At 42.5% G+C, this 25,036-nt stretch overlaps 1 protein-coding gene across 2 annotated transcripts in view; it reads left to right on the forward strand.

Annotated features, from left to right (window-relative positions):
* The first annotated feature begins 2,426 nt into the window (after nt 1-2,426).
* Nucleotides 2,427-25,036, forward strand: part of LONRF2 (LON peptidase N-terminal domain and ring finger 2) — a 41,263-nt gene continuing 18,653 nt past the window's right edge. For both annotated transcript variants that reach the window (XR_014841372.1, XM_021087177.2), the window contains exons 1-5: nt 2,427-3,420; nt 13,539-13,657; nt 19,777-19,899; nt 23,293-23,454; nt 24,478-24,679. Coding sequence is in view for 1 of the 2 variants with exons in the window: in XM_021087177.2 (XP_020942836.1) it covers nt 2,736-3,420; nt 13,539-13,657; nt 19,777-19,899; nt 23,293-23,454; nt 24,478-24,679 (1,291 nt within the window). In the remaining variant the exon portion in view is untranslated. The remainder of the gene's footprint in view (nt 3,421-13,538; nt 13,658-19,776; nt 19,900-23,292; nt 23,455-24,477; nt 24,680-25,036) is intronic.

Raw genomic sequence — 25,036 nt, forward strand, 5'->3', positions numbered from 1 at the left:
TTGTAGACAGCATATATTTCGGTCTTCCCTTTTTTTTTTTTTTTTTTTTTTTGTCTTTTTGCCTTTTCTAGGGCCCCACCCGCGGCATATGGAGGTTCCCAGGCTAGGGGTCTAATCGAAGCTGTAGCTGCTGGCGACAGCAACAGCCACAGCAATGCGGGATCCAAGCCGCGTCTGCAGCCTAAACCACAGCTCACGGCAATGTCGGATCCTTAACCCACTGAGCAAGGCCAGGGTTCGAACCGCAACCTCGTGGTTCCTAGTCAGATTCGCTAGCCACTGAGCCACGATGGGAACTCCTCGGTCTTCCTTTTATATATAATATGACAGTTTTGACTTTTAATTATAGTGGTTAGACCATTACTACTTAATTAATTAATATGGTTGAGTTTAAATCTACCATTTTGCTATTTGTTTACTATTTGTCACATCTGTTTTTATTTCCCTTCTTGCTCTTTTTCTTCATTCTTTTGGATGAATAGACTTTATTTTTTTAAAATAATTTCATTTATCTCTTTTGTTGGATTTTAGCTATAAATATTTGTGTTACCTAGGTGATTCTTTTAGGGTTTGGAATATGTATCTTTAGCTTCTATTATATTATACCATTGAATTATACCATTTCACATGTAGTATTAAAACCCAACAGGCATATCCTCCTGTTTCTCCTCTATTAGCCTTTGTGCTATTTGTCATATATTTTTTCATGTTATAAGTCTCACAATACACTGATATTTGTTTTAAACACTTCTTGCTCTCAGCAGGCAAACCTCCGACTAGCTTTTTTCTGTTCTCTTGCTAGAAATGTGTCTAAAGTAAGAACAAATAAGATATGAGATCACAAGATTTCATAATTGTTAGTATAGAGTTTGTTACAGCCATTTAAACTACTCAGAAGCCCCCCCCCCCAAACTTCCTAGATGTTGGTTGTGAATTTTTTGGATAAGCAACCTTCAAATACAAGTGAATTGTCTTACTATGTAGAAAGAGTAGATGAAAACCCAGAGAGTGATGACAAAGAGAGCTTACAACCATTTAGTAATGAGGAAGAGATGAAAACCTAGTTTGATTACATGTGTTATCAGACAAAATAGAAAGCTGAGGAGAGACATTCATGGAAAGGGTGGGTGGTGTTAGGTAGGAGAAGGGCCTGGGTGGGGCGGAAGGGAATTTGCTCTGCATTTTTCTTTATTAAGGGACTAGAAGTTAAGTCAAAGTCCTCTCCTTTTCCCTTTTACAAACTCATCTCAAACTTTCTCACCTCCCTTAAGGAGGCATTTCCCGTTTTCTGGAGCCAGATTTAGTGGAAGTATTTTATATTTTACTTAGCCATTTTTAGATGTATTCACAAATTTAGAATGAAGACATTTTTGCTTACAATAAGGAACAGCACGGATTCTGGAATAATGTAATGGATTTTATTGTATTCAAATACATAGAATAAAACATGGTGAAACAATAGGGAGAGAAGAACAGGTCATGTATAGGGAGGAATTCTGAAAACTGAGCACACCGTGTGTAGGGAGGAATTCTGAAAACAGAAGGCGCACTGGGTCCTTGCTTAAACACCAGAGTGGCTTTTAACTTGCTCCTTCGAGCAAATTTTCTCTGCAATACTGCACATTAGGAGTCGGTTTAAGAAATTCTATTTCTACTTCCCAATCAAGGACACAATACAATTATCCATTTCTTAAGTCACCTTTTTTTCCCAGCACCTAGTTTGGTATTTCCTGGCATTCTTAGTTAAAATTAGAGTTCTAAATTAAAGCTCTAAAATGCGTCCAAAATTTAAACTTTCCTTGAGTAGCTTGCTGATGACGAAGTCCAATGAGTGCACACTTCAGGCTTCCCAGTCCTAGGTCAAAACTAGGGATCCAGCGATGTTCTGGTAACTTTCCCTCAGTTCTCTCTGTTCTGTCTCTCTGCGTGTCTTTCTCCAGATTCACTAACAAATAACTGACATACATCATTATCTAGAGTTAAGGCATACCGCATGATGGTTTCATTTAGATATATTGTTGATATGTTTACAACAGGTTTAGCTAACATCCATGTTTTCCTATAGATGCATTAAGGAGAAAGGAAAGGAAAGAACGACAGAAGCAGATTTTCTCCTGGTGATGAGAACTCTTACGATTTGGTCTCTTAACAGCCTTCCTGTATGTGGTACAGCAGTGTTAGCTCTAGTCATCATGTTGCACCTTACATTCCTTGTACGCATATATCGTTTCTCTCATTAACCACAGCCACAGGTGGTCTTGGCCAGGCCTGGGAACCAGGCTGGTCCGCGATGTGCGATGCGCGGTGTGGGGAGCTGCGCGTCGGGCCGGCAGAGGGCAACTGTTCTGGGCGCGGCGGGGGGCCAGGCAGAGAACCTGCCAGCCCAAGACGCGTGGAGACGAGCGCGCACGCACACGCGCGGGGCTGTCCGGAGCGAGGAGCGGAGGGTTTGAGGGAGACGCCGAGCGGGGAGGGGTCGCCGCGTTCCCTTAAGCCGCCCGACTACCTAAGCGAGTGGAGCGAAGCGAGCGCGGGGCTTGGGCTCCGCTGCGCCCGCCCACGCCGGGCGAGGGACGCGGCCCCACCCTGCGCCCGCCCCCCGCAGTGGTCTAGCGGCCCGGAGCGCACCGCCCCCAGACGCGCGTGGCCCTCGGCGGAGGCGGCGGTTCCCAGGTGCAGAGTGTTCTGCGTCCTCCGCTCTTCCCTCCTGGCCTAGTCGCCGCAGACCCGCGGTCATGAGCCCCGAGCCGGTCCCGCCGCCTCCTCCCCCACCGCAGTGTCGCGGCTGCGACGGCGGGGAGCCGCTGGCCCAGCGGGTGGAGAAGGGCGACGAGGCCTTCCGCGCGGGCGAGTACGAGACCGCGGCAGAGCTCTTCCGATCCGCTCTGGCCGGCCTCGCGCAGCCTGATCGCGGCCTGTGCCTGCGGCTGGGAGACGCGCTGGCCCGCGCCGGCCGCCTCCCCGAGGCCCTGGGCGCGTTCCGCGGCGCCGGGCGGCTCGGGGTGCTGCGGCCCGACGAGCTGGGGGAGCTGGCGGGCGGCCTGGCGCGCGCCCTGGGCCCGCGCGAGAGGCAGCAGCCGGCCAGGAAGCCCGGCGACGCCTCGGAGGAGGCACCAAGCTGGAGGCCGTCGGCCTCGGCTCCCGCTTCGCCCCGGGACCTGCTGGGCTGCCCGCGCTGCCAGCGGCTGCTGTACAAGCCGGTGACGCTGCCGTGCGGGCTTACCGTGTGCAGGCGCTGCGCGGAGCCTGGGCCGGGAAGGCTGTCCGCGCGTCGGGTCAACGTGGTGCTGAGCAGCCTTCTGGAGAAGTGCTTCCCCGCAGAGTGCCGGGCCCGCAGGCTGGCGGGCCAGGCGCGGAGCCTGCAGCGCCAGCAGCAGCCGGAAGCCGCGCTACTGAGGTGCCATCAGGCCCTGGACCTGGGTAAGTGGGCGCGGGAGCTGGGCCGCCTGCCTGCCCGGGCATCTATGGAGCGGTAGGACCGCGGTGGGAGAGCTTGGTTCAGGCATTGGGGCTCTGGCTTTTTGGAGGTGGTGAGAGTGAGAGCAGGGGCCAGGTACACCCTTGGTCTGTCTTTTCCAGGACCCCCGGGGCTTTCCTGAGCCGCCCAGTAAGACTAAGATTGGCTTTCGCCTCATCTCAGCTGTAGAGTAGTGGGGCGATGGCCAGGTATTCTCTCACGTCCAGCAGGTAAGGCAGATAGCTAACACCCTCGGGCAGGGACCCAGAGAGCCTTGTGACGGAGCAGGATTTGTTTTGGGAATTTAGCTGGTGAATCCAGGAAGGATGCGCCTCTTCTTTGCTCTCTGGTAATGACCTCCTTTCTCTCTCAAAGGCCATGAGATGGTATTACGTGTAATTACTTTTTCAGATGGTTATATTCTAACTGGTACGTGCGGATTATTTTTAAAGTGGTTTTTTTTAAACTAAAGTCTGTGACCAGCACCAGGTGCTCTCTTTATCTTGCCACCTCCACCCAACCACCACCTGTTAGGAATATGTAATTTAAAGAAAGTCCAAACTTAAGCCCTGGTCATGGCGTTTGATTCTGAATTAGCATGCTGTGTTGACAGTTTGGGGTGGAGAAGCATGTGTGAAAAGAAGGTGATTTCTGAATTTGCTGGTTTTGACACAGGATGTGTATGTATTATTTAAGAAATACATTTCAGGAGTTCCCGTAGTGGCTCAGTAGTTAACGAACCTGACTAGGAACCATGAGGTTGCAGGTTTGATCCCTGGCCTTGCTCAGTGGGTTAAGGATCCGGCGTTGCCGTGAGCTGTGGTGTAGGTCGCAGATGTGGCTTGGATCCTGGGTTGCTGTGGCTGTGGTGTAGGCCAGTGGCTACAGCTCTGATTAGACCCCTAGCCTGGGAACCTCCATATGCTGCGGGAGCGGCCCAAGAAAATGGCAAAAAGACCAAATAAATAAATAAATAATAAAATAAAAAAAGAAAAGAAATGCATTTCATAAGGCTCTAGAAGCCAGATACAGTGATTCCTCTGATGGAGCTGAGCAAAGGGAATTGAAAACCTCAGGATTCAGGGTTTTAGATGCTATTAAGAACATGAGAAGAGGTCTGGATATCTGTATTAACATGAGTTTAGAAGTTGATTCCAACCCTTGTAGATGACTTTGAAGAGTGCAAGACTTCAGTGGAGGAAGTAACTGTACATGTTGGCAGCAAGAGAACCAGAATTAAAAGTGAAGTCTAAAGATGTGACTGAATTGCCACAATCTCAGGATAAAACTCACTGATGAGTTGCTGCTTATGGATGGGCAAAGGAAGTGGTTTCTTGAGATAGAATCTACTCCTGGCGAAGATGCTATGAAGATTGTTAAAACAGGGGAGCTCCCGTTGTGGCACAGTGGAAACAAATCCGACTAGTATCCATGAAGATGGGGGTTCGATCCCTGGCCTTGTTCAGTGGGTTGGGGATCCGGCATTGCTATGAGCTGTGGTGTAGGTTGCAGATGTGGCTTGTACCCCACATTGCTGTGGCTGTGGCATAGGCCAGCGGCTGCAGCTCCGATTGGACCCCTAGCCAGGGAAATTCCATATGCTGAGGGTGCACCCCTCAAAAAGCAAAAAAAAAAAAAAAAAAAAATGTTGAAATGGCAACAAAGGGCTTAGAATATTATATAAACTTAGTTGATAAAGCAGCAGCAGGGTTTGAGACTTCAATTTTGAAAGATTGTCTACTGTGAATACAGTGCTATCAAACAGCATGGCATCTACAGAGAAATTGTGAAAGGAAGAGCCAATCACTGTGGCAAACTTCGTTGTTTGCTTATTTTAGGAAATTGCCACAGGTTTCCCCTGCCCTTCAACAACCACCACTCTGAGCAGCTGGCAGCTGTCAACATTGAGACGGGCAGGACCGTCTACTAGCAGAAAAGATTGATTTGCTTAAGGCCCAGATGATGATTAGCATTTTTTAGAAAAACAGTATTTTTAAACTAAGGTATACACACTGTTTTTTAGACATGATGCTATTGTATACCTAGTAGACTACAACGTAGTGTAAACATAACTTTATATGCTCTGGAAACCAAAACATTTGTGTGACTTGCTTTATTGCTGTGGTCTAGAACTGAGCCCACAGTATCTCTGATGTATGCCAGGAGGAAAAACTATGGGAAGCCATCGCAACAGTGTCTAGAGAGAAATCTTTTTTTCTTTTTAGGGCCACGCCTGCATCATATGGAAGTTCCCAGGTTAGAGGTTGAGTCGGAGCTGCAGCTGCCAGCCTATGTGCCACAGCAACGCCAGATCTGGGCTGCCTCTTCAACCTACACCACAGCTCATGGCAATGCCAGATCCTTAACACACTGTGCGAGGCCAGGAATCAAACCCGCATCCTCATGGATACTAGTCAGGTTCATTACCACTGAGCCCACTGGGAACTCCAGAAAACGCCCCTGTGTCACGTTCTTAACATTCTGAGCCACAATGGGAACTCCCATGGGAAATTTCTTGATTTAAATTCTGTACTACAAAAGGAAAGTTGAAAATTAGTGACCTCCAGGCTTCTCTTTTAAGATATTAGAGAAAGAAAATCATATTGAATCCAAAGAAAGTAGAAAGGAGGAAATAAAGGTGAGATGGAACATCAGTTGTAAGAAAAGAAAAATACAGTCTGATGTTTCTTATGAGCATTGATATAAAATCATCAACAGGAAGTTCCCATTGTGGTTCAGTGATAATGAGCCTGAATAGCAACCATGAGGATGTGGGTTGAATCCCTGGCCTTGGTCAGTTGGTGAAAGATCCGACTTTGGCATGAGCTGTGCTGTAGGTTATAGACACGGCTCCGATCCTATGGCTGTGGTGTAGGCTGGCAGCTATAGCCCTGATTTGACCCCTAGCCTGGGAACCTCCATATGCTGTGGGTGCGGCCCTAAAAAGCAATAAATAAATAAATAAATAAAATCCTCAACGAAATATTAGCAAATTGAATCCAGTGATAGGCTTAAAGAACAACACATTATGAACAAGTAGAATGGAGTTTCCCTCATGGCTCAGCAGCTATCAAACCCAACTAGGATCCATGAGGTTGTGGGTTCAGTCCCTGGCTTCACTTGGTGGGTTAAGGATCTGGCATTGTTGTGAGCTGTGGTGTAGGTGGCAGATGTGGCTTGGATCCCAAGTTGCTGTGGCTGTGGTGTAGGCTAGTGGCTATAGTTCTGATTAGACTCCTAGCCTGGGAACCTCCATATGCTTCGGGTGTGGCCCTGAAAGACAAAAAAAAAAAAAAAAAAAAGCCCATGAACTAGTAGAATGTTATTTTGCTTAATCATTGTAAGTCAACCAGTGTAATTCATCACATGTACATAATAAATGAGAAAGATCATCAGATCCATATTAAAATTTCTCAGGAAACTAGGAATGAAAGGCAACTTTCTTAGTATGTTAAAGACTATCTATAGAAACTATTCTAATTAAATATTGAATGTTTCCCCATTCAGTAGGTGACAAAAGTATTCAGTGTCATCACTGTCACCCACCATTGTACCTAGTGCAATGAGGAGAAAATAAAAGGGCATCAAGTGTAGAAAAATAAAAGTTATTATCTATAGATTACATGTTGGAATACATAGAAATTCCAGGATAAAATTTGGACTATTATAAATTATAAGTGAATTATCAAGATTGTTGAATATTAGGTTAATACAGAAAGAGCAATGATAATTATGTATACCTAGAAAAAACAAATAGAAAACAGATTTTTATTTATTTGGCTGCTCCCACAGCATATGGAAGCTCCCAGGCCAGGGACTGAACCTGAGCCACAGCTGTGGCAATGCCACCTCCTTAACCCGCTGTGCCACAGTGGAAACACTGAAGGTAAAATTTTAAAATAACCCATTTATGGAACAGAAGATTTCTTGGAATAAATCCTGAAATATCTAAAGGATGTTCAAGACGTCTGCACTGAAAATACAAAACGTTTCTGGGAGAAATTAAAGTAGACTTAAATGAGTGCAAAGATGTTATTTTTTCATGGATTGCAAATTTCAGTATCAATAAGATGTCTGTTTTTTGCAGATGGAGCTCTAGATTCAGTGCCTTTTCAATCAAAATCTCAGCCCATGGTTTTGGTGGAAATTAATGACTGGCGAAGCCGGCATTGAAGAAGAATAACAGAGCTGGAGAGTTTTACGGTGTAAAGGCTAACTTAGTATAATGTTGCAGTGGTTATAGGACAGAGTTGTACTGGCCCAAGGACAGACATGCAGAAACTGACTCTTGATTTACTACGGATACGCCAGTGGAATTCAGTGGGGAAAAAAGTATTTTATTTTATTTTTATTTTTAATTTTTATTTTTTTTGTCTTTTGTCTTTTTAGGGCCATACCCGAAGCATATGGAGATTCCCAGGCTAGGGGTCTAATCGGAGCTACAGCTGCCGGCCTAGGCCAGAGCCACAGCAACACCACATCTGAGCTGCATCTGCGACCTACACCACAGCTCACGGCAGTGTCGGATCCTTAACCCTTGGAGTGAGGCCAAGGATCGAACCTGTAACCTCATGGTTCCTAGTAGGATTCATTTCCACTGCACCACAATGGGAACTCCAGGAAAAAAGTATTTTAAATAATCTAAGCCATTCACTTTTTCATATGGAAAAGAGTGAATCTGGATACTTACTTCATCTCATAGATTGGAATTAGAATTAGATATCTAAAAGGGGAGTTCCCATCGTGGCGCAGTGGTTAACAAATCCGACTAGGAACCATGAGGTTGCGGGTTTGGTCCCTGCCCTTGCTCAGTGGGTTAATGATCCGGCGTTGCCGTGAGCTGTGGTGTAGGTTGCAGACGCGGCTCGGATCCCGCGTTGCTGTGGCTCTGGCGTAGGCCGGTGGCTACAGCTCTGATTCAACCCCTAGCCTGGGAACCTCCATATGCCGCGGGAGCGGCCCATGAAATAGCAACAACAACAACAAAAGACAAAAAGACACACACACAAAAAAAAGATATCTAAAAGGATCATAGGAAAACATGAACTTGGGACAGGCAGTTATTTCTTAAATAAGATACAAAAAGGATAACCATAAAAGAAAAATAAATATAATTTAATCAAAATGAAGAACTTCTATTTCTTAGAGACCCCCAAAAGAGTGAAAAGGTGATGTCTATTTGTAATACATATCTTACTGCGAATGCAAATCCAGAATATCTAAAGAATGCTTGTGGTTCACATGAGGTTGCAGGTTTGATCCCTGGCCTTGCTCAGTGGGTTAAGGATCTGGCAATGCCGTGACCTGTGGTGTAGGTCGCAGGTGCGGCTCAGATTCCACATTGCTGTGGCTGTGGTATAGGCCGGCAGCCGTAACTCTGCTTTGACCCCTAGCCTGGGAATCTCCATATACTGCGAGAATGGCCCTAAAAAGCAAAAAAAAAAAAATACCTATGGTTCAAAACCAAAAAAGGTGTTCTGTGTAAATAATAGGCAAAAACTTGAGCAGATGCGTTATGCAATTACATCTCAAACTGGGCACTCAATGTATGAAAGGGTGCCTAGCTTACTTAGTGATCAAATGCAAATTCAAACTAAGATAAGCTATTACTACACACCTACCAGAATAGTTAAAATGAAAAAGACTGACCGTACCTAGTTTGGGCAAGCAATTGAAGGGATTGGAACTCTTCAATTGCTGGTGGAAGTGGCGGTTAGTACTAGTTAAGTATTGGGGGAGTGGGCAGCAAAGTTAAGCATGTATACAACCTCTTGACACAGTGTTTCTACTTCTGAGTGTATACCAAACAAGAGCCATGAATGCCATGTCCACCCACGGACACATATAAGGATGTGTCTGCTTTATTTATAGGTGCCAGAAACGTTTGAGAAAGAGTCCCGGGGTAGAATAAGTCAATCAAATCAGTGTAACAGTACACAGAAGTTAATCTTTGAAAGGGTCACCAAGACCTACAACAGTATGGATGAGTCTCAAGAAATGATACTGAGGAAAAGATACAAGTGTCTGTTCCATTTATATAACTATGTGCATAAAGAGTTTTAAAAAGCAGGCTAAAGTAATGTGTAGTCAAAGAGGTCAGAATGGCAGTGACCCTTCAGAGAGGTGTCCTAACTGGGTCAGAGCCCAAGGGAACCATCTTAAATCCTGGAAATGATCACAGCGGTGCTTCTGTGGGTGTGTACGTAGGTGAAAGTTCAGGAGGTAAATGTAAGAGTTATGGACTTGACCTTGTAAATCTTGTGTCGATTAGAACAGATAACCCATGAGCAGATTGCCATTTATTTATAACTCCTATTCACTGGAAACTTTACCCAGTTGTCATTGCTTTGTGTCATTTCATTCAGCCCTTAGAAAGTAACACTTAGGCAAAGCTCCCCTTCTCCTCACTGCCCACTCATTTTTCAGACCATCCAGCAGTGACCTCAGCTCTCAGCACCACAGTGACCTTGGGTTGCAATTGGAGGAGAACAGCTCTTTGATCAACCCTAAGCGCAAATTCTGCTCTCTTCTCTTTCGCAAAAAGCCTGTTCTCAGGCTGTCTTCTTTTAACTCTTTTGCCTGTACAGGGGTTCATTGGAAAACCCTGTAGACTTTGTGTTAATTTTTTTGGAAGAAACTTTTTATTCCAAATACCTTCTCCACACAAAGAATGTTAAGTTGCTTTTCTGCTTCCATTTAATTTTGAGCAATTGCTCAGTAAACTTTTAGTTTTATTAAGCTTAAGGCTTAATGCTTAGAAAATGTGATGAGATTTAAGATGTTAAGATTAAATTATGAAGTGCCGGCTTCATAAGTGCATTGCGAAATGCTCCAAGCCAGCAAAGAAAACAGTTTTGATTCATTCAGTGTCTGGATGGGAAGTGAATTTTATTGCTTTTGGACTTCAGTAAAAGCCTTTAGAGTGTGAGGAGTAGAGTTTTAAATGCATTTAGAGTTTAAATGCATAGAAATGTGTTTTTCACTTAGGAAACTCAACATCAATTGAACTAACACAAAGTGTAAGCAGAGAAATAGTGAAGAAACAGAAAAATTAGTGACCCAGGAAATATTGAGCTTGTTAGCAAGTCAGAAGCTCATTTATTATAAAACTAGTAAAACAGACACATATGGCAAGTGTGGTGAAGAAAAACACAAAGCAAAGTAGTATCAGGAAGGAAGAAAAACAAAATTGCAGATATAAAAAATGGAGCAGATTTTAAAACCAGTACACAAAGGACAATTTTAAGGAAATGATAAATTTTCCAAAATGATGAAGAAGAAGTAAAAGCCTGACATGGACCAGTAACCATAAAAGAAATTGAACTCAGAGATTTTTTTCTGAAAAAAAGGCACTATAGCCAAGCAAGTTCTATCAGACTTTCAAGGAAGATTAATTCTCACCTTATTTTAGATCATAAAAAAATTGGGAAGAATTCCATCTCATTTTATAAGATGAGTGTAATCTTGATACCACAATCAAGTCAGGCTTGTACAGGGAAAAAATTAGAGGCTGATCTTACATATGTACAAAGATGCCAAAACTTTAAATTTAGTACTTTGAATCCAGCAATGCAATGAGTTAAGGCTAAGAAGGAAGGATTATCCAGGGAATGTCAAGATAATTCAACCTTAGACCAGTCTTTCAGTGTGATTTACTCTAGCAGGGAGGAGATGTACTCCATGTAATCTCTCAGATGCAGAAAGAACATTCCATAATTTTCAACGCCCACTTGTTACAGTGCGCTCTAGAAGACTCTAGGAGTAGGAGGCAATTTACCTAATTTGATACTCTCTTTCAGAAAATGATAGTCAACTCACTTCATTGTTAAAACATTAGATTTTTTTTTTTTAAATTTGAGAATCCAAAAATGTCCACTGTCACCATTGTTGTTGCAGTTTGAGAGTTAAAAGACAACACAGTACAGATATCAGCCTGCAAGAGTCCAGACTAATTGTTCCCATATGATGTGATTGTTCAGATGATTCAGAGAGAATCAGCTTTAGCAAAGTGGGAACAAGATGGGAGATTTCCATTCTCACCCGGAATTGGAGTGTTTCCCAAGCTGAAACTATAGGTCCAGCTGCATTTTATTTTTTTTTAGATTTCCAAAAATCTCCAGAGAAGATTTCTGCATTTCACAATGCATGTGAGGCACTTTCACCTTATATTCAATTGGAAATGATAAATCTGCAGTTCTGTTTAGTGTAGATTGACATACTACAAAGGCACCTATCATGAGCAGAATCTAATAGAATCTTACAAATACCTTCCAGGCAGTGGAATGCTCATTTTAAAACCATAAGCATGCGGATTGACATCAGTATTGCATAGTACGCATGTGCATTTTCAAAGATGAATGTGTAAAATCTCATCACTGATCAGCAGGTGAACCTTTTCGATTGATTTTGATGACAGGGAACATTTAACTCTGAACCCAAATTGAGGAAAATGCTATCTTCTCCAAAATAATTCCATTCTTCTAATTAGACCGTATTACCAAAAAAAAACACTAATTTACAATGCTCTGAATTTCATCAAAAAACGGTTGTGAAAATTTATTTTCTTTGTTATGTAAATGCCTGCATTATATCCTCCAGTTTACCTCTTGCTCTGCAAAGCCTAAAATAGCTTTACAGAAAAAAAGTTGTTGCTCTCTGCTCTAGCCAGTCAGGGACTTAAAAAAATTCATTTTTTTTTTTTTTTGGTTTGGCTCTCCATTCCTGCTCTTCCTTTCCCCTTCTCCCACTTCATTCCTTGTCACCCCTTCTCTCTATTACACATTTGTAGCACATTTATTACACATTTATAAGTATGGCCTGCTCCCCCTGTCTTGCTACAATTTTTTTTTTCTGCGTGAGTTCTTTTATGCACATTTGCTCAGCTTCCTATGTAAACTAAGAAGAGATGTAGTAACATTTGTAAAGTACCAAGTGATTACTCTGAGAAAAAGTCAAGATCAAGGATATGGAATAAGCTAAAATGAGTATAAAGTAGAGAGATGAGAGAGAGATGAGAAACCTCTTGGGTACCCAGGTTTTTTTCTTTTTTTCTTTTTTCTTTTTCTTTTTTTGCTTTTTAGGGACTCGCCTGTGACGTATGGAAGTTCCCAGGCTAGGGGTCTAATCAGAGTTGTAGCTGCTGGCCTACACCACACCCACAGCAATATGGGATCTGAGCCGCGTTTGTAAGCTACACCACAGCTTCACAGCAATACTGGATCCTTAGCCCACTCACTGAGGCCAGGGATCAAACCTGAGTCGTCTTGGGATGCTAGTTGGGTTCGTTACCACTAAGCCAGGATGGGAACGCCCCCAGAGTATTTCTTGATCAACTCAAGTGAACACACAGGCCTGTTTCAGAGATCCTACCATGAATATGGACAGAGTGAACCATGTCCAGCAGCATTAAAAAATAAATAAATAAATAAAGGCTATTACGATTCTGCTCTCATGAGTTCTGGCTTTGTCCCGTTTCCATGGCACTCTGCCTCATCAGTGACTTCATACAGTATCAGCCATGCATGGTGGGTGTCTCTCAGCTTCTGTGTAGCTGGACTTACGTCCTTAGTAGCATATGAGTAATTCTCAAGATCTCCTAGGTTTGAGGATTGTAAGGAAAAGGAAGATGTTTTCCTTCTTTTCCCACTTAACATATTACGGGTATAATTAGAGTCTTAAATCTGGGTCCACACAGTTGTGTGGAACAATAAATTATGTTTTACTTTTCTGTTTTTAAGCATGCGTTTTGCCGTATCCTTTCAAGAAAATTATTCTAAGTTGGTTAACATACCTAGTGAGAACATTAAGATGATTCAGCATCTACTCAATGGAAATTATATTGTGGCGTGTGTGTGTGTGTGTGTACACTTTCTTTGTGTGTGCGTGCATTTTGAAATCTTTCTAATTTCCTGAGAGAAGCTATATAAAATATATTTACCAAACTACTCAACTCCTACATATGATCAGAGGAGGCATTGTTTATTTTTATCTTTGTTTTTTTCATTTACTATCTTTAATGACTTAAGGATAATTTTTAAAAATGCAGTCATTTTTATTTATTTCCATGCCTCATGTCTTTCAGCTCCTGATGATAGTTCGTTATTGCTGCTGCGAGCAGAGTTGTATTTAACCATGAAGAGCTATGAACAGGCTCTACAGGATGCCAGTACAGTTTGTCAGAATGAACCCCTTTTACCTAAGGTATTGGTGTTGTTGAATTTAGAAATAAGAAATGTGTATTTATGGGATTTTCTGAAGAATAAATTAGGATATTTGTGATTAGGTACCCATGGAGAATGTACATTTCCCTCAAATTATGGTCTAAATGTGGCAATACCTTTCATAATAAACAAATTCAGTTTAAAAGACCAAATTTCCAACGGTATCTAGATAAGAAACACTAATTTAGGCTGTTCTTAGTAGATGATTGACTGAATGATATTCTTTGTGCTCTGAACAAATATGTAAACAAAGTAATGGAATTTCATAAATTTGTGAATGAAGAAAGAGAAAATGTTGGAAATGTCAGTTTAAGTGGGAAGATCACTTAATATTGTGATGAGCCATTGAACCTTAGTGTGCGTGGTGCATGGAGAGGTGTGAGTAAAGGGTGAGTGTTCCTTCCTGTTTTTCTTTTTTTTTTTTTTTGCCTTTCAGGGCATATGGAGGTTCCCAGGCTAGGGGTCTAATTGGAGCTGTAGCCGCCGGCCTACCTCACAGCCACAGCAACTCAGGATACAAGCCACGTCTTCGACCTACACCACAGCTCATGGCAACACCGGATCCTTTACCCACTGAGGGAGGCCAGGGATCGAACACACAACCTCATGGTTCCTAGTTGGATTCATTTCCACTGTGCTGCAACAGGAACTCCCTTGTATGTATTTCGAATAAGCTTAGTCTCTGGATCTTGGCTGGAAAGAAGTAATACTTGGTTTGCTGACCTGTTAGTGATTATTTCAGTTGTCCTTGAAGATAGATAAGTCAGAGAATAAAAGTTGTAGCTTTTTTTCATCAATCTTTTAATTTTAAACCACTGAAGAGGTTTTAAAGAACTCATGAGATTAACACCTGTAGCATTCTCTCTTAGCTCATAATTTAAAAATATTTTTTCTTCTACTGCATTACTTTTTTTAATCATCTTTGTTTAGAAACACTGAGGAGACATTAATGCAGGTTAATAGACAAGATGGATATATTCTACCTTCCTGCCTTCCTTCCTTCCATCCATCCATCCAACAACTCATCCTTTAAAACAAAATGTTTTCAAATTAGATTGAGTGTTAAGTTGGGCTTGGGGATGAACCAGAGAATGGGTTCATTCTAATGGGTTCATTCTAATAGACCACCAGAAATTAATTTATTAGACCACCAGATATTAATTTATTAGACCACCAGAAATTACTTTTGTCGCTTACATGCTTCACTAAAAATCATTTCCTACCCATATTTCTGGTGCTTTTTCTCCAATTCCTTGATCTGTTATTCTTTTCAGCTAATTTCTCTCCATAATCCTTGAACCTTAATAGTTATGAATTACAAGTCCAGTTTCTGACTGACAGTAGACCTGCCTTGCCCTCTGAAGCTAGATTCTTAGATTCTTCTCCATGGTGCTGATCTTTGACCTCAAAATCTGGCACTGTGTTTGTGACAAAAGATAGACATGATTATTACAGAGTTACATGGCTAGTGGTACAATGTCAAGGGTCAACCCGACATGCAAAGAAAAAGAAATTTTACTCAGGATAAAAGTTGGTCAATAAAAATGGTCTCTGAGTGAGGTTGCAGTCCTGCAAAGCAGAAAAAGTCTTTGAAGCAGCTATTATAAATAAGTATAGAATTGAATGAAATTATGTCCAAAGAGTTGAAGGAGAATATCCTATCTTTGAATTAACAGACAATCCCAACAGGGAAATTGAAACTATTAAAAAATGGAAATACTAGAACTGAAAAATACAAATGCTGGAATAAAAAGTTGTTAAAGAATCACCAAACTGAGGATAGAGTGAAAGAAATTACACAAGCCAAAGACAGAAACATGAAATTAAAGAAAAATGAAAAGAATCTTAGAAACCTATGGTACAATATACGTGTAATTGAAATCCCAGGAGAAGATAGCAAATGACAGAAAAAAACTTGAAGAAATAATGGCTGAAATTTTCCAAAAATAATGGTAAATACCAATTTCAGGTCTAAGAAGCTTAAGGAACCTAAAGCAAAATAAATACAAAGAATGTACTGTCACAGTTTTTATAATTTAACTTGAAGTGATTAAATATTAACTAAGTAGAATTGGATTTTTTTTTTTTTTTTTTGGCCTCAGCATGTGGAGGTTCCCAGGATAGGGTTCAAATCAGAGCTATAGTTGCCAGCTTACACCACAGCCACAGCAACTCAGAATCCGAGCTGTGTCTGCAACCTACACCGCAGCCCACGGCAACGCTGGATCCTTAGCCCACTGAGTGAGGCCAGGGATCCAGCCCACATCCTTATGGATGCTAGTTGGGTTCATTTCCGCTTCATCACAATGGGAACTTCAGAATTGGATAACTTTGAGGCATATTGTAATCCCCTAAAACCTCCACTAAAAACAGTACAAAGAGATATACAAGAAAGCCAGTAGGGGAATTAAAATGGAATAATAAAAAATATTGATTAGCACAAAAGAAGGCAAGAAAGGAGTGGGGGAAAAAGCAAATGAGACAGACAAATAGTATAATAGGAGTAAATAATACCACCACATTGATAGTTATGTATAAATATTCCAATCAGAAGGCAGAGACTGTCAGACCAGACCAGAGCAAGATTTTTTTTTTGCATTTTAATAATTTTTTAATAATTTTTATTTTTTCCATTATAGTTGGTTTACAGTGCTCTAGCAATTGTCCACTGTACAGCAAAGTGACCCAGTCTTTCTCTTTCTCTCTCTCTCTCTCTCTCTCTCTCACACACACACACACACACACACACACACATACACACATATAAATACACTGTTTTTCTCACATTATCCTCCATCATGTTCCATCACAAGTGACTAGATATAGTTCCCTGTGCTACACAGCAGGAACTCATTCCTTATCCACTCCAAAGGCAATAGTTTGCACCTCTTAACGCCAGACTTCCAGTCCATCCCACTCCCTCCCCTTCCCCTTGATAACCACAAGTCTGTTCTTCAAGTTCATGTGTTTCTTTTCTGAAAGACACAGATTTAAAAATCTATAAAAATAGGAGGTCCCTGTTGTGGCTCAGCAGGTTAAGAACCCGACTAGTATCCATGAGGATGTGGGTTCGATTCTTGACCTCACTCACTGGGTTAAAGATCTGGCTTTGCTGCAAGCTGCGGCATAGGTTGTGGATGTGGCTCAGAACTGGCGTGGCTGTGGATGTGGCATAGGCTGGCAGCTGCAGCTCCGATTTGACTCCTAGCCTTGGAACTTCCATATGCTTCAGGTGTGGCCCTAAAAGGTAAATAAATAAATAAATATCTGTAAAAATTTACCCTCAGAGGGATTTTCCCCCATGGGAAAGGAGACCAGGAGGAACCCAGCAATCCTGGTCACCACTGTGGACTTTTGTAGCCTTTGGACCCTGACAACCTTCACCAGTCCTGTACCCAGTGATGGAGCTGCTCAGCATTCTGGCCCACAGTCTCATTCCCAGTGCTGGAGCTCTCGCTAGGGTGAGGCCCACCCTCCAGAGCCCGAGGTGCTGCTGCGCTCTGCTGACCAGGATTAGGGTGCCATAGGGCCCCACCACCTATGGAGACCAGAGCTGCCTCTGTGCTCCGCCCTCCCCCTTGGGCTCTGGAGGGACTTAGGGACCATGCATCTACTCCTCTGTCATCACAGGGCCATGACGCTGCTGCTCTGTGCCCTGCCCCCTGGATCCTCTGTTGGGGCTTTGACCCTCTGTCACCAGACCATGCAGCTACTGCTTTGTACCCTGTCCCCTTCCTCATGTGTCCTCACTTGGGACACTTGTGTTCCTCATCATCCTTGGGCTGTGCTACTGCTGTGTCTTACCCCCACCGCCACTTAAATCACTGCAGGGAAACCTACCCTGGTTCCATGGGTGATGTGTATACACTTGTACCTCAGATACTGACTCCATCACAGCAAGTGAGCCTATGTCCTGGGCCATGTGGCCTGGTAGTTGTGCCGGCCACTAAGCCCATGATTCCAGCTCTGCTGATGCTCTGAATGCAAGTGCCCTAGGCCTGGTACCCCAGAGGCATCCTCCCACAGATAGAAAAGAAGAATAGGAGGAGCCCTAGCTGCTGCTGCCATTTCGGACACCCACAGGTGCTGATAGCCTTGGCGGCTGAGGCTGTGCACTGTCTTTGCCAGTGTTGAACTCAGCTGGCAGATCTGCACAGGGATAGTGCCCTGCACCCCCACCCAGCTAGGTGGAAAATGGGTTTAGATGGCCCTTTGAAGCCAGGTCATCCAGATGGAAAATCAATAAGGAAATCATGTCCTGTTGAGGCAAATGGATCTAACAGACACATACACAACATACCATCAAACAGCAGCAAAATATATGTTCTGCTCAGGTGCACACAGAACATTCTCCAGGGTCACATGCTAGACCACAAAACAAGTCTTAATAAATTTAAGAAGACTGGAATTTTGTCAAGCATCTTTTCTAAACATACTGTTATGAAACTAGAATTAACTGGAGGAAAGCTTGAAAAGTTACAACTATATAGGAATTAAACATCCGGGCTTTTGAACAACCAGTGAGTCAAAGAAGAAATAGAAAGGAAAATCAAACATATCCTGAGACAAAATGAAAATAGAAACACAGCATACCAAAACTGATGGAATGTGGCAAAAGCAGTTCTAACGGGGAAGATCTAAAATAAACTTAAATCTCAAGAAGGTGAAGAACAAAGTAAGCCCAGAGGTAGCAAAGGGAGGGAAACAATAAAAATTAGAGCAGGATTAAATAGAGCCAAGAAAGACAACATAAAAGATTGATAAGACTGGAGTTCCCATTGTGGTGCAGTGGAAATGACTCAGAATAGTATCCTTGAAGATGCAGGTTCAATCCCTGATCCTGCTCAGTGGGTTAAGGATCCAGCATTGCTGTGAGCTATGGTGTAGGTCTCAGACATAGCTCAGATCTCATGTGGCTATGGCCATGGCGTAGGCCAGCAGCTGTAGCTCTGATTTGACCCCTAGCCTGGGAACCTCCATATGCCTCGGGTGTAGTCCTAAAAAGCAAAAATAAAAAGTTCAACAAAACTAAGATATGGTTTCTTGAAAAGGTACAATTGAAAACCCTTAGCTGGACTTGGAAAAAAAAATGACTCGAAGATTGTAAGTAAAAGAAGAGACGTTTGATACCACAAAAATACAAAGGTTCAAAGCAACTACTTTGAACATTTATAAACCAACAAATTAGATAATTTAAAAGAAATGAATAAGTTCCTAGAAACATACAACTTACCAAGTCTGAATCGTGAAGTAATAGAAAATCTGGACAAGACCAACAAAAACCAAGGGGATTGATTGAACCAGTGGTAAAAAATCTCCCAGCAAAGTGAGTCCCAGAACCAGGTGGCTTCACTAATGAATTCTACCATTTAAATTAATGCCAATCCTTACCAAACTCTTCCAAAGCTCTAGGAGGATGGAATACTTCCAAAGTCATGGATCGCATTGCCCTGATACTGAAGCTGGATAAGACATTGCAAGAAAAGAAAATTATAGCCCAGTATCTCTGGTGAATGTAGATGCACATAGGAAAAAAAATTCAACAGCACGCACTAAACAGACTAAAAGAAATGGCCAGAATAACTGACCCCCTTGGAAACACAATACGTGAACTAGTCAAACAAGCCACAGTATTTATAATGATTGGAGAAAATGTTGCATCCATAAAGAATATACTGATTGGATACTCATTGGAAGATACTGATTCATCTTGCATGGTGTTCCTCTTTTTGTGGGCCTTTGTGTATTACACTTTGTGCTGTGGTTATTTCTATCCCTTCTGTCAACCTGCAAGGGATTCTGTGCTCCTTGAAAGACAGGAACAGGGTGGGGACCTGTGGTTCTGGAATCAGTTAAAGCCAGTTCTTCCTTAGTGTGTCCCTTGGAACTGCTTTGGGTTCAGATTCCAGGTATGGACTCCTGTGTTTTGCTAGTAGGTTGCCCAGGCAGTAGAGCTGGAGCTGTGCCTGGTGGGTTTGTGTTTATTCTACTTCATATGAAAATGAAATAGGTCTCATGATTTTTAGGGCTATTGGAATGTAAGTATTATAATCACACGGTTTCTATTTTAAATGTCTCTTTGTCTTTGGATGAATCCAGGGACATCATGTGAAGGCGCTGGCTCTTTCTGGACTGGGGAGAAGTAAAGAAGTGTTGCGGGCATTTCTCTACTGCCTGGCTCTAAATCCTGAATCTCACTCAGTGAAGAAAGAGGCACAGAAGGTCTGGTTTGCTTTCAGTGACTTTCTTTTCTTTCAGTCTTGTTTTCAGCCTTTGGGTCCATGCGGGGGTGCTCCTGTTATGTCACATAAACAAGAAATGGGGTTCTGAATATTCTTGACAGTGTGATTTAAAACAGAGTGGTGATGAGGAATTCACGTGTTTGGTAGCTTGCATCCACGGTGAGCATGGAGTGTTGCATGAGACAGGGTTCATGTACCTCAATTCTGCTGAAACAGTGACACATGTTTGTGAGGCTGGGAGGCAAAGTGATTTATCCTTGCACTTGTAAGTCAGGTATTGTCGTTTATGTAGGAGCCCAAAAAGGCATTGCGATGTATGCAGTATACATCACTGGAGCTACCGAGGTTGATTTGAAAGTTTTAGCAAAGCCTCACCAACATGATGCAGAAAGGCCTGCTCTTCTTTGTAGATCTTTAACCCAATCTTATGAGAGGTCCTGAGTGACACTTGATACAGGAACCTATCCTATAAAAAAGCCCATGTGATCATAGCTTTAGATTCTGATGACCGTTCTTGTTTTAGGTCAGTGTTTCCCTATATTAACATAATTTATTGCCAACTTGTACATTTACCCTGTAATTTCCACTCTACTGTCTAGTTCTAGTCTCTAGAGCAAGAGGAAATGAATTGTTCTTCCTGCTTCATTTTAAACCACCTTAGATATTTGAGAACAGCGGTTATTTATTTATTTATTTTTTTGCTTTAAGCTGTTCTTTGGACCAAACATCCTTTCCCCATAGAACAGAGTGATAAGCTTTTCTCCTCTGGATGCCTGCTAGTATGGCCTGAATTTTAGCTCCCACATCCAAAGGTTACAGGTGGTGAACTTTTACCTTCCTTCGTGTTCACAGGCAGTTTGTTTTTAGCCTGATATAGTCACCCTGTTGGCTTCTATTAGCACCGTATTTAGCCAAAGTAGCCCAGATCTTTTTTTTTTTTTTTTTTTTTTTTTAAATGAGGCGTTTCTAGCAGTATTTTATCCTTATGCAGTTTGCTGGTCTTTGTTAATCCCATTGAATTGTCAGTCATTGGTTTTGACTGCTGTTTCAACTTGTGAAAATAATATTCCATCTTGTGTCAGCTGTTTTAACTATTCCTGCCTGCCTCATCCCACCCACATTTCATGAGAATCTTAAAACATGCCTCACCTCCACAGATTCTTTTTTTTTATTATTTTATTTTATTTTATTTTCCCACTGTACAGCAAGGGGATCAAGTTATCCTTACATGTATACATTACATTTTTTTTCCCCCACCCTTTGTTCTGTTGCAACATGAGTATCTAGACATAGTTCTCAATGCTACTCAGCAGGATCTCCTTGTAAATCTATTCTAAGTTGTGTCTGATAAGCCCAAGCTCCCAATCTTTCCCACTCCCTCCCCCTCCCATCAGGCAGCCACAAGTCTGTTTTCCAAGTCCATGATTTTCTTTTCTGTGGAGATGTTCATTTGTGCTGGATATTGCATTCCAGTTATAAGTGATATCATATGGTATTTGTCTTTGTCTTTCTGGCTCATTTCACTCAGTATGAGATTCTCTAGTTCCACCCATGTTGCTGCAAATGGCATTATGTCATTCATTTTTATGACTGAGTAGTATTCCATTGTGTATATATACCACATCTTCCGAATCCAGTCATCTGTCGATGGACATTTGGGTTGTTTCCATGTCCTGGCTATTGTGAATAGTGCTGCAATGAACATGCGGGTGCATGCGTCTCTTTTAAGTAGAGTTTTGTCCGGATAGATGCCCAAGAGTGGGATTGTGGGGTTCTATGTATAGATTTCTAAGGTATCTCCAAACTGTTCTCCATACTGGCTGTACCAGTTTACATTCCACCTCCACAGATTCTTACCACAGCATCACGAGAAATTCAGCCCGGGCTCAGAAAGATAAAGCAGATTAATGAAGGTCCCAGAATTTAGGTCTTGTGGATTCTTGCCTGTCTGGTGCTTTTTCAGACAGGATGTTCTCCCCTCTGGATGATAGATAGCTTCTCCCACAGACGGCGCCCCAGCAGTCCCAGCTCCTGATGCCCATGAAATATGGTACCCTCCATGGAAGCCTCCTGCAGCTCTGCTGACCCCCCAGGGCCAGTGCCGAGGATGCTTACATCCCTGCTGGTGACCAGATGCTGGTCCTCACTGCTGCAGAGGTGGTGGGTCCTGGTGCCCTCCACTGCCACGCAAAGAACAGGGGGCAGGTTCTTTGTTTAGCTTTCAGTCAGTCCTTCCTCCCTCCCTTTCCTTTTTAGTGCTGCATCTGCGACACATGGAAGTTCCCCAGTCTAGGGGTCGAATCGAAGCTGCAGCTGCCAGCCTGCACCACAGCCATGGCAACACTGGATCTGAGCTGCATCTGCAACCTACGCTGCAGCTTGTGGCAACACTGGATCCTTAACCCAATGAGTGAGGCCAAGGGTCTAAGCCACATCTTCATGGATACTAGTCGGGTTCTTAATCTCTGAGCCACAATGGGAACTCCTCAGTCAGTCCTTTTTGTCTCTCTTAAGCCCTTGGATTCAGCTGAATCTGTGAGGTTTGGCGGGGCCCTTGAGTGATTGGTAATTGCTTCCCACCACCACCCAAATCTTGTCCATGGTTCTTGAAGTCAGAGTTATGTTCCTTCACCTTCTCTTCCTTTGAACTTCTTCCTAGTTGGCTCTTCAGGTTCTCCTGTAAAATTAAGCAGCCCTCTAGAACTCTCTTAATCTCATGGAGATCACAGCTTAGGTTCAATCTAGGACCTGCTGCAATCCCACATCTCTCTCCTATCTTTCAGAGTTTAGGGGTGCTTTTCTATAGCATGTGTGTAAGAGCCAGACTGAAAGAAACTATAATACTCATATTTTGTAACATAAAACTAAGATGGACAGGGACTGGGAGCTAAAATACTTAAGATATTGACTATGGTTTCAGAAACATTTGAATTTTAAAACATTGTCCAAACACTGTATAAACCAACTATAATGGAAAAAATAAAAATCATTAAAAAAAACGAAATGTATTCACGGAAGCAGTAGAAACTACAGTGTTGACAGGTCCCGTTGGTTGAGTAGGTGTTTTTATTTTAGTTCAATAATTAAATTAAGGTTGAATTTCTTGCCGTGAGCAATGTTTATCTCACTACAATAATGGGTATAATCAGTTATGTGAGTGGTCTTATACTTCTTTTACAGAAAGGATATTGCTTTGTAAAGTCCTACTAAAACTATATTTTCTTTAAAAAAAAAAATCAGCAGTTGGAATATAGTGATTATTCTTGTCAATATCTTAGGCCTTTTCGGCCCCCAAGTTTCCTCCGAATCTTTAAGGTATATATTTTCCAAAAGTGTTTTAACATAGATGTTTTTATTCTTGGTAATTTTATAGGTCATATGTGAGGTGTTTTTCCCAGCTTCTGAAAATGGGCCTCAGAATTTACCATCTGCCACCCAGAGCAGAATGTTGAACACCGTGTTAAAGGCTCAATGTCATGGCCACTTAGACAGCCAGCCTCCCCCGGAGGAAGGGGGCAGTGCAGGGAGTTCTAAGGTAGGAAGTGCATGTGTCTGTCCATGTTATCTTGATGAAGCCTTGTGTCATTCCTTAATTTTGAACAGTTGCAGGTTATTCTCACAGTGGCATGATGTTAGCTAGAAGTACTTCTCAAGGCCAGTTCTGGCTTCTCAGCCTGAGGGTTGAAACTTTTAACAGAAGATTTTTTTTTTTTTTTTTTTGATCTTTTTGCCTTTTCTAGGGCCACTCCTGCAGCAAATGGAGGTTCCCAAGCTAGGAGTCTAATCGGAGCTGTAGCTGCCGGCCTACCCCACAGCCACGGCAATGCACGATCCGAGTCGTGTCTGCGACCTACACCACAGCTCACGGCAACGCCGGATCCTTGACCCACTGAGCAAGGCCAGGGATTGAACCTGCATCCTCATGGTTCCTCGTGGGATTCGTTAACCACTGAGCCACGACGGGAACTCCCTGGAAGTAATGAAAATTATTGAAGATTGAAAGAAACCTTTTTTTTGTCTTTTTAGGATCACACCTGCAGCATATGGAAGTTCCCAGGTTAGGGGTCGAAGTGGAGCTACGGCTGCCAGCCTACGCCACGGCCACTCGGGATCTAAGACCACAGCTCACGGCAATGCCAGATCCTTAACCCAATGATAGAGGCCAGGGTTTGAACTTGCATCCTCATGGATGCTCGTTGGGTTCATTACCACTGAGCCACGATGGGAACTCCCTGAAGGAAACTTTTAGAACATCTCTAAACAACCCAAAACACTGGGAGACTTGAAGTCAATTTGTCTTGGAGAAGAGAAAGCAGAGGGATGATTTGCATCTATGGAGGTTGATGTTCAGTTGATCTGTTTCAGGCAGAAATTATCCTGTGTTTTACCATGAAAAGTGTAAAGTTCATCTCAGAAGTTAGTGGATGAAACCAATTCTGAAGGAAGAGTATAAACCCTCTTATTTTCCAAAGATTCCTAAGGAAGGCTGCTTCTTGAATTTTTTTCTGTCATGCTATGATTTCTTTAGTATTCTGAATTCTTTTTCCTACTCAACCAGAATCCTCCTGAGAAATCTGATGTTTTCAGAAGTACCCATTCTTCAGTTTTATATTTTATACTGGGCCTGCACTGCGAAGAAGATAAGGAAGTGTTAGAAAGTATCCTTCCAGTGGCACCCAGCACTGGCTTAAAGAGACAGTTTCCAAATAACTTGGAGGATGCTCATGACCTGAACGTGTCTGGAAAAATCCCTAAAAGAGGTCAGTGAGCTATTTTGTCGTGAAGTGTATGACCCTTGAGTGATAGAATGCTGGCTGATATTCATTACACTTTTTGGAGGGCCATGCCCATGGTGTGCAAAAGTTCCTGGGCCAGGGGTTGAATCTGAGCCCCAGTAGTGACAATGCCCAATCCTTAGCTGCTAGGCCACTGGGGAACTCCCTATTCAGTATGCTTTTTAACAACTCTACACAGGTAGTTTAAGATCAGTAATGCAGTAAGTATATCACCTCTAAGATTATAAAACTGTTTAAATGGCTAATCCTGCAAGGAACATCATAGTTAGAAGCATCAGAGAAAATTGAGGTATAACTGTGATGTTTATGCATGCTTACTGT

The sequence above is a fragment of the Sus scrofa genome, chromosome 3 (genome assembly GCF_054392235.1).
Source record: "Sus scrofa isolate SSC_HxYL_T2T_F1_AM1 chromosome 3, Sscrofa_HxYL_maternal_Yorkshire_Landrace_v2.0, whole genome shotgun sequence".
NCBI classification, from domain to species: Eukaryota; Metazoa; Chordata; class Mammalia; order Artiodactyla; family Suidae; genus Sus; species Sus scrofa.